Source organism: Geotrypetes seraphini, chromosome 1 (assembly GCF_902459505.1).
Source record: "Geotrypetes seraphini chromosome 1, aGeoSer1.1, whole genome shotgun sequence".
NCBI lineage: Eukaryota > Metazoa > Chordata > Amphibia > Gymnophiona > Dermophiidae > Geotrypetes > Geotrypetes seraphini.
Window position 1 is genome coordinate 468,388,399 of NC_047084.1, and position 9,817 is coordinate 468,398,215.

At 42.4% G+C, this 9,817-nt stretch overlaps 1 protein-coding gene across 1 annotated transcript; it reads left to right on the top strand.

Annotated features, from left to right (window-relative positions):
• Positions 1 to 6,010: 6,010 nt before the first annotated feature.
• LOC117368403 (olfactory receptor 1361-like) lies at positions 6,011 to 6,970 on the top strand. Its single transcript, XM_033962022.1, has one exon. The coding sequence runs from the start codon at positions 6,011 to 6,013 to the stop codon at positions 6,968 to 6,970; it is 960 nt and encodes a 319-aa protein (XP_033817913.1).
• Positions 6,971 to 9,817: the final 2,847 nt, after the last annotated feature.

Sequence of the window (9,817 nt, forward strand, 5' to 3'; positions counted from 1 at the left end):
GGGAAAATCAGTTGGTCTTCTTTTCCCCTAGAATGGAAGATTATCTGGTGAGTTTAAAGATATTCTCCCTTTGAAGCTGGGTTATATGCAAAATCAAATGGGTTCATTCTAGGATAAACATACCAAAATTAAAAAGAAGGGTTAGGGACATGAGGCCATGGTAAGTCTTTCTAGGTAGAGAGAGACCAAAAAGCGGAGTGGGGGGAGCGATCTTCTTAGCGTTGGCAAGGTAATGTATCAGGATAGCACAGGCAGAGCAGCTCAGGTAAAAGTGGTCATGCCCACTGGTGCCATAGCTTGCCCCACATGCCAACAAGTAGGGGGCTAAGTAGGACAGAAGTAAAGACTGGAATACCAAAAAGGTATTCCATTGCCCCTATAAGACATGAGTTGAGAGACAACAGGCGTAATAAGAGCAGAGGGAAAAGGAAGAGGAATAGGTAATTGATGAGGGAAGACATGTGAGGAGGAGTGGAGTAGCTATTGCATAACATTTAAGACAGAGAAGGAGGAAAGGAGAAGTCCAGAGAGTTTGAGGCAGTTTAAGAGTTAGGGAGTGAAGAGAGTTCTCTAAATACTTGGATGACAATGTCCTAATTTACTTACCTGTAAAAGTGCTGATATTAGGTATATAAATATTTACATGCACAACTGGCTTATAAATGTGGCACCCAGTTACAGAATTGCCCTTCACATGTACAGTAGTGACATTTGGCTGCTATCAGAATTATGAAATAATTTAATTTAGACCTGTGGGAAAAGTGGTCCTAACTTAAACCCCTACCTATATATCCAGCTGACGGCAGTGAGTGTGTTCTATGTATATTCTGCACTGTCACCTATATGGATAGTGATGCAGAATATATGTAATTTATAAATAATTAATCTGGCTTTAAAAGAAAAGAACCCCCCCCAACAGTATGTCTGAATATTGACCTGATTATGTTTTGTGAAAAGTCAGCAAATAGATTGGGAACAGAATAAACTGATTTCAGCCATAAATTCCTAGATTTTGCAAAAGTAAAAATCAGTTTAAAATAATTTTCACTATGAATTTAGCCTCCCCCCCTTTTTACAAAACCGCGCAAGAAAATTTTAGTGCCAGCTGGCGCACTGAATGCTCTACCCTGCTCTGCTGCTCATAGGAACTCTATGACCATTGGAGCAATGCAGTACATTCAGTGCGCCAGCAAGCACTAAAAACTTCCAGCACGGTGTTGTAAAAATGGGGGTGGGGGGAATTTTTTAGAATGTTTTTTAAACTCTAAATTTTATTTCTGGTTGTTTTAGGTAGGGAAGAGGAAGGAATAGACTTAGTAGATAAAGACAGGTTGTTCACCTTTTCCAAGGTAAGGAGACCAAGAAGGCACTCTCTAAAGTTAAAAGGCGATAGATTCCGTACAAACGTAATAAAGTTCTTCTTCACCCAGAGAGTGGTAGAAATCTGGAACGCTCTTCCGGAGGCTGTTGTAGGGGAAAACACTCTCCAGGGATTCAAGACAAAGTTAGACAAGTTCCTGCTGAACCAGAACGTATGCAGGTAAGGCTAGTCTGTTAGGGCAATGGTCTTTGACCTAAGGGCTGCTGCGGGAGCAGACTGCTGGGCACGATGGACCACTGGTCTGACCCAGCAGCGGCAATTCTTATGTTCTTATGAATAAGGTTATGTGGCGGTGTGCTGTTACTGTCTTTCAGCTTTTTAGGATGTTTGCCTTGTGCGGTATACTTTTGGGGCTCATTTTCAAAACTGAAAGATGTTCAAAAAGTGGCACAAAGGAGCGGATGGACATTTTTCTCGCCAAACTGTTCCAATTCGTTATTTTCAAAACCTATTTTCTAGATGGATTTCTATACTATTTGTCTGCAGTTCATCTAAATCTCAAGGGGGTGTGTTAGAGATTTGATATGGGCGAGATTAGGATAGGCTTATGATCTTGGATGTTTTTCTGCCATAATTGAAAATTTAAGAATTTGTCTAGGTCACAGTTTGGACATCTGGAGTTAGACCTCTTTTAATAACGAATAAGTGCCAAAAGTTGCCCAAACTTACATTACATTACATTAGGGACTTCTATTCCGCCTATACCTTGCAGTTCAAGGCGGATTACAAAAGAGCTAACTGGACATTTCCAGTGAAGTTGCAACAGTTTTAGGATGTTTTTTTTTTTTTTTTTGGTTACAATGGAGGAGAGGTACCTGGATTAATTCTGGAAGAACTTGCAAATTGGATATTAAATTGACTGTACGTTACTGTGTGATATAACAAATAGATTACAGTTAGAGTACAAATAAGATTACTGACCTAATGATCATGATCACCCAGTGGTTACTGACCGCCTCACCCCCACAGATGGTCTCTGGAGTAGCCTAGTTGGTAGTTTAGTCAACCATGGAGATGGGGACTTAGGTGCATATCCCACTCTATCTACTACACTTATGGTGCAAAGTGAGCCCACCAAAACCCACCCAAAACCTAATGTATCATCATATAGGTGCCACCTGCAGGCATATGGACTATGTAGTATACAGTTGGGTACAGTGGGTTTTAGAGGGCTCACCATGCACTATAAGGGGGGTAATGGCAAGATGTCTACCTGGGTCTTTTTAGATTAAATTCACTATAGTGCCCCCTAAGGTGCCCCATTGCTCTACTGGGATGTCTGTGTGGCCAGTCTATTACAAATACTGGCCCCTTCTACATCCTAATGGCTTGTTCTGAGTGTTTTTCTTTTGGACGTGTGGGCTTTTTTTTTTTTTCTTTTTCAAAAAATGGTTCAAAAAGATAGAGACACATCTGAAAAACGGTCACTTTTGAAAAAAACAAAAAAAACCAACAACACCCCTTCCACACACACACGATAGAGGTTTTGCAGTTTTGAAAATGGGCATGTTTGGTACTGGATTTTTGTGCGTCTTCTGCAACATGCCCGGATTAGTATTTGTCCTTTCAAAAATAGCCCTCTTTATCTTGTGCTGTTCTTAGAATTACTGGCAAGCTATGGATGGAAAACTGAGCAATGCGATTTGAGGGGAGAAGAGGGTGAACATGGCAGACAAATCTGCTGAATATTTTATTTTTTATTGTCTTGTAGCCAAAATGGTTGGAGTGGATTGGAATTTATATTTAATGTGAACTCAAGGGGCCTGAGCCTATAAATGGCGTCTAACGGCACTTAACTCCTAGGTGCTGCTTGGCACGGTTGTCAAACAACCGCAAGGCACCTTTATATAATTGTGCCTACTGGTACATGATCTGTGACTTAGGCATTGCTAGACGCCCTAAAGTTAGGTGCCAAGGGGTACAAGTGGATCGATTTTTTCCCTCCGTTAAAAATTACAAAGACTAGGGGACAGTCGATGAAGTTACATGGAAATACTTTTAAAACCAATTGGAGGAATTTTTTTCACTCAGAGAATAGTTACTCTGGAACGCGTTGCCAGAGGATGTGGTAAGAACGGAGGGCGTAGCTGGTTTTAAGAAAGGTTTGGACAAGTTCCTGGAGGAAATGTCCATAGTCTGTTAATGAGAAAGACATAGGGGAAGCCACTGCTTTCCCTATATCGGTAGCATTGAATATTGCTTGGGTTTTGGCCAGGGACTAGTGACCTGGATTGGCCACTGTGAAAATGGGCTACTGGGTTTGATGGACCATTGGTCTGACCCAGTAAGACTACTCATATGTTCTTAATATATTAGGCCGTTAAGTGGGGAAGTTATCATTGTGGGCTACCATTAAGATGGGTTATTTCACCACAGGGTGTGGTATTTTAGCATAGGGTCTCATTGTAGTACAATAACCCAATTTAATGGTAGCTCACATTGACAGCTTCCCCCATAAGTTTTGTTTTCATTCCTTCCTTCTAAAGAGATTCTTTTTGTTGCTCCCATGCATTTTTTGATTCAGTCATTATTTTTTCTCTACCACCCAATGACATAGCGAGAGTGAGTGGTGCCCCTCCCCTGCCCTCTCCTCCACCCCCTGCCCCTCCAACCCCCCCTCCCATGCACATCCCTTCCCCCGTACCTTTTTAATTTTCCAGGCGCCAGCAACATCACGAACTTACTGCCTGCATCGTGTCGGCTATCCCTCTGATGTCACTTCCTAGGTGTGGGGCCTGACGCCGATGACACCGACGTGGGCTTCAAGTTCTTAATGCTGCTTACACAGGGAAAATTATACGAGGGAAGGGGTGGAGTGGGGGGTCAGGAGATGTAGGGGGGGGCAGAGAGGAGAATGGGTGTCTGCACCCCTTACAAGAACTGTGCTCGGGGCGAACCTCCCCTCCTTTACTGTGCCATTGCCACCACTTCTACCTAGATGGGAGGGTATTCTAGGCATCCCCTCTTCAGACATCCCCTGGTTCTTCCACTTGCCTATCTCTGGAAAAAAGATTTGTTTGTATATTAATACCATTCAAGTATTTAAATATATGCATCATATTTCTCCTTTTCTCTAGCACAGTGGTTTTCGATTTTTCTTCTATGCTGTACCACATAATTCTATTGTGACTCTACTGAGAAAAAGTAGATCAGAGGGAAACAGCAACACAGAATAAAACAATTGGCAACAAAAATGCTGCGAAGTAGGCCTGATAGATGTGCATACTGAATGTATCATTCAACCTGGGATATTGTTGGATGTTTTTCAGACTTGAGATGATTTACAGTACCCATAAAAATAAACTTTCAGGCTTAGATGGTAGCCACGGTAGTTGGAACGTAAGGCCCGTGCCTGGCAGACTTTTATGATCTGTGCCTGGAATATTTATTTAATTCATTTTCAATAATGTCCTCCCCAAAGAGCTCAGGATGGGCTACAGGTTAACATACATAATATACAGTTATGTGACCATCTCTGGGAAAAGGTGACTAAAGTCTCCAGAAACAAAAATAAAATGAATTTTTAATGAATTTTGTTAAAGCAATTTGTAATGCAACTGTGCAAACCCCATTCTTTTATGTGAAAAAATAAAATAAAATTAGAATTTCAAACATAACTTTTTCATACTGTTTATGTACTCATGATGTGAAAAACTAGCCATCCTCAACATTTTTGATCTGAGACTTTACTCACCTTTTCCTAGAGACAGTCACATATGGCAAGTCTGATCTGGGTGGGCTAGAGTGGCCTTCACTGGCAATTCCAGTTGCTGAGAAGTAAATTAGGCCCATAAATCTAGGTAAATGAAAGATAGTCCTACAAATATAAGTAGCGAAGCTCCTCAATTAAGATTAATTTTAAGTGGAGAAGTTAGGTTCCATCGATTGTCTGTCTGAAAATAGGGCACAAAGTTAGGAGCTCAGCTTTTTTGGGGTATCAGCCCAAAGCCTCCTTTTTGGCAGCAGATTAAATAGAATGGAATTTCTGAAAAATGCTCAGAGGTGACACTGAGATCAGGGAGATATGGATATAGGTGTAAATTCATAATCAAGAAGAGTTGTGGCAGATGATTAACAGACGATACTTTCAGAAGCCATAATTACTGATGCATTTATCACAGTCATAAAAATGGCACAGCTTTGATGGTATAGTGATCATCATACAGCCACAGTCTTCATATAGCATGGTCAGCCATTCCCTAGTTGAGGCCCTCTTTTACTAAGCTGCAGTAAAGGTTTTACCATGGCCTGGGACTCTAAATGCTCCAACGCTGTTCTGATGCTCATAGGAATTCTATGAACGTCAGAGCAGTGTTAGAGCTTTTAGCACTCTGGACCATGGTAGAAACCTCTACCACAGCTTAGTAAAGGGGGTTTGAATGAAGAAACTGCTACTTAACAACTGCTCTTGATGTTGATCAGCATGGAGCAGTGTCTTGCCTCTGCTGATGGATCAGGACGTTAAAATTAACTTTTTAAATAAGCCTTAGATTTCTCTGGGTTTTTATTGGTTGACTGAGTTTGAAGCAGTGGATAAGTGACAATGATGACAGCAATCTTCTTTGTTTCTTTCCCTGAGCACTCACTCTCTTCTGCCCTGCTAAACTTTCTTACAGCTTCATTCAAACCATGGCCCGTGAAAACCAAAGCGGACCTTCCGAGTTCCTCCTCCTTGGATTCTCTGGCTTCCATCGACAAACAGCACTTTTCACGTTCTTCCTGACTATATACACTGTGGCTGTTGTGGGCAACCTTTCTATTATGACCACCGTCTGGCTGGATCCACGACTGCACAGCCCCATGTACTTCTTCCTGGGGAACCTTTCCTTCATTGACATCTGCTTCACCTCTGTGACCATGCCCAAACTGCTGCTGACCCTCCTTACTGGGGATGCTTCTATCTCCTTCATTGGCTGTTTCTGCCAGATGTTCTTCTTTGTCTTTCTGGGCATAACAGAAGGTTTCCTTTTGGCTGCCATGGCTTACGATCGCTACGTGGCCATCTGTGTTCCATTGCGCTATGCAGTGCTGGTGAGCCGAAAGCTGTGTACTGCACTGGTGATATCTTCGTGGAGTGCAGCTGCTCTGCATTCTTTGCTGCACACAATGACTATTTCCCATCTCTCATACTGTGGGAGACAGCGCCTTCACCACTTCTTTTGTGACATGACAGCACTGTTAAAACTCTCCTGCTCAGATATATCTGACTGTGAACTGATCATCTTTACTGAAGGGTCCGTGGTGGTCATGAGCCCTTTCATCTTCATCCTTTCTTCCTATGTTGCCATTCTTGCTGTCGTCTTGAAGATCCATTCTGCAGAGGGGAGAAAAAAGGCTTTCTCCACTTGCTCCTCTCACCTCACTGTAGTCACCTTGTTCTATGGGACCATAATTTTTATTTACTTCCGGCCTTCATCGAGTTACTCTAACAGCTATGATAGAATTGTAAGTGTTATATATTCTGTGGTCACCCCTATGCTGAACCCATTTATCTACAGCCTGAGGAACACAGAGGTGAAAGCAGCATTAAGGAAGGTGATTTTAGAAAAGATATTTTCACAGGGAAGAAGGTTGAGGACCTGCTTTTGATAGAAAATTTACAAGGTACTTTCAACCACTGCATAATATGGTGCTCTCCTGCCTTATCTGGAGAAGAATCTTTGCTGACTTCTCTGCTATTTGTTCTACTATCCTCTCATGAGTAAAGCAATGTTCTCTGTGGTTTATGGAAAGATTGGCGATATAATGTGGGTGGAGGAGATGGGTACTAGTTAAAAGAGCCACTACTGAAACGCCCTGTGAGCCAATGATGCTTGGGTACATCGATACAAAATCTATAATTTTGAAACAAAAATGCAGGACTATGGCCACTGTTCCTTCTAACATGCATGCATGACCATGGACAATTCTTTCAGTGGCTGCTGATGCTGTCTTTCAGTCTATACAGGACCCTGGTGAAGGAACAGTGACAGCCCATCCCGTAGCTGCTTCCAGCTCTATCTTCTCTCTCCTGGCACTGCATGCAGCTTCATTTGGAGGAATTATGGGGAATGTGGGAGGGTCTTGATTTGAGTGTATAGAAGGTTGCCTTCATTGCTTATAACTTGAGGGAGAATGATCTTTGAGGGGGTGGGGATGTTTATGTGTGGGAACATGATGGCTGGAGCAGGGAGGCTTGATGTATGCAGTGATGGTACATTAGAGTAAGACAGTATCTCCTATACTAACCTGCCATTACACTTCATACTGGTTGACATGGGTAATTCTGACAGGCAAAATAGATGCATGCCATATTTTTGAGTGTTAACCTGCATACTTTTGCCATTTACATAGTATTGAAGCAGTATTTACTCTGTGCACGCTATAATATAGCTGGTAAAATGTTAAAGTTGTGTTTTATCACAGACTAAAATCTTATGAGTGTGCTCTAAAATGTTTTTCGTACAAGTTATAGTGTGTGGACCCTTAAGTCTAGTGCAGGTTTCTCATGAAGGAGCAAAGGTAGGAGCAGAATTTTAGCAGGTATTCAAAACCAGTGCAAAGGATGGACTCTCAGAAGGTGAAAGAGCAGGTGACTGCAACCAAACACAGAATACAGGGGGCAAATACTCTGGGTAGAGCTGCTGCCTACCTGAGACAGGCTGCTCTTTCTGGTGCCTGATGGATATGGGATGCTCACTTTTTTTTTTTTCAGAGATAACTGTGTCCCATAGATGCAAACAGGAATCTCTCAGGATGATTTTACTTATTTATTTATTTTCAGTTTCCATATGGCAGTCTACAAACTCACTGCAAAAAGCAAGTGTGCATAGTGACAGAATGGAATAGTGTTGTTTCTCTGCTCAGGTTAAGCTATTAGTAAACCTTGCACATACTTTAAGGGCAATTCTATACAGGAAGCCTAATGTAGATGGAAGAGCTACTGTCTCTGCACCCAGAGATTGTGAGATCAAATCCCAGTGCTGCTCCTTGTGACCCCAGGGCAAATCACTTAATCCTATGGTGCCTACCACTTTAAATGTCAGCTTTGAAATGCCAAAGCCAAAAAAAGGCGGTATACATACAAGTCCCTATTTCCTTTCCTAATTTTTTGAATAGGCAACATATGCATGCGAATGATATCACTGATTGGCATTTATACATGTATGTGCAATGTGCCATTTCATTAATAGTGGCAAGCTAGTCACATGGTACTGAATTCTATATACTCGGCGTCTAAAAATTTTGTGCTGAAAAAAAAAATGCCTAAGTGCTATTCTATAAATGGCGTCTAATGTTGGGCGTGATTTATAGAATAGCGCTTGCACACTCTCTGTCCACGACCATCCCATTTCCGTGCCCCTTTTTGGCACTGTGCATAAAATTTAGGCATGGATCCCGTTCCTAAATTTACATACTGTGACAAACGGACGTCTTCCCCAAGGTTTGCCAAAGGGAAATTAAGGAAAGTATATAAACCCCAGTGCAGAAGGGCTGACCAGGTCAGTGCCCAGGACAATAAATTAGCTGACTACCTAGTGAGTGACAATGAAATGGAAATAGAACAGGAAGGCTTAGACTTACCTGAAGCAGTTCCAGAGCCAGGCAGGAAGAAGCTGCCTTGCTATTGTCCATTGCCTGTAAGGCAGAAAGCTCATAGGCAGTTTCCCCTCAGAGAAACGGCATGGGCTGAGGAAGGAATTCCCTTCCCCCATCCAAAGCCAAGGGGGAGTGGTTCTTCCCCTCAGCTTAAAGCCAGGCTCGTTAGAGAGCAGAAGGAGGAAGAGCAGAACGAGGCTTGGCAGTAGAGCAGAGGCAGGACGGGGCTGAGCAGTTCCTCAGCACTGACTGGGAAATGACGGAGGAACAGGCTGGTAATTTGGCCACTGAATTCCTTTCCCCAGAGCCCATGGTATGGGAAGAAAGTGGGGCTATACAGGAAAGCTGTTCAGAGGAAATGGAGAGCTGAATATCCTGGGAAAGGTCTGTGAACATTTTGTCTTGGCTGTATTTCTCTGCTTGCTCTGTGAACTAATGACTGTGGGAGTTACTAGGGAAATAATCCTGTATTGCAATTTTACATGCTGTTTTGCTGGAGTTTGGAAAGGCTACAGTAATCTCCTCTTCAGGTTATGTTCACAGCTGAACCAAAAGCCAGGGTGTAATGATGGCTAGTTTAAAGCCCAGAATTTCCTGACTTCCACACTGTGAAAGGGCCCAGTTGTAAAGATAGTGCCTTAGCAACTAACTAATTCAATTAGTCTGCCTGCCTTATAGGGATAAGGAAATTAGCCCTCTCAGGGAAAAGCCTGCTCGGGACTAGGGAGAAAGTCCAGCCCAGCTGGAGAGTGTAAGAGCACTAGAAAATAGCACAGAATATTTCTCAATCCTGAACAAGAATGTCTCTCCTGTAAAGCTACAATGGAGAGTTATTTGTGCTAACTGTTTCACCTCCTA

Bases quoted from the DNA above. Each gene is read 5' to 3' on its own strand.
- LOC117368403 (XM_033962022.1), top strand. From the start codon at position 6,011: ATGGCCCGTGAAAACCAAAGCGGACCTTCCGAGTTCCTCCTCCTTGGA.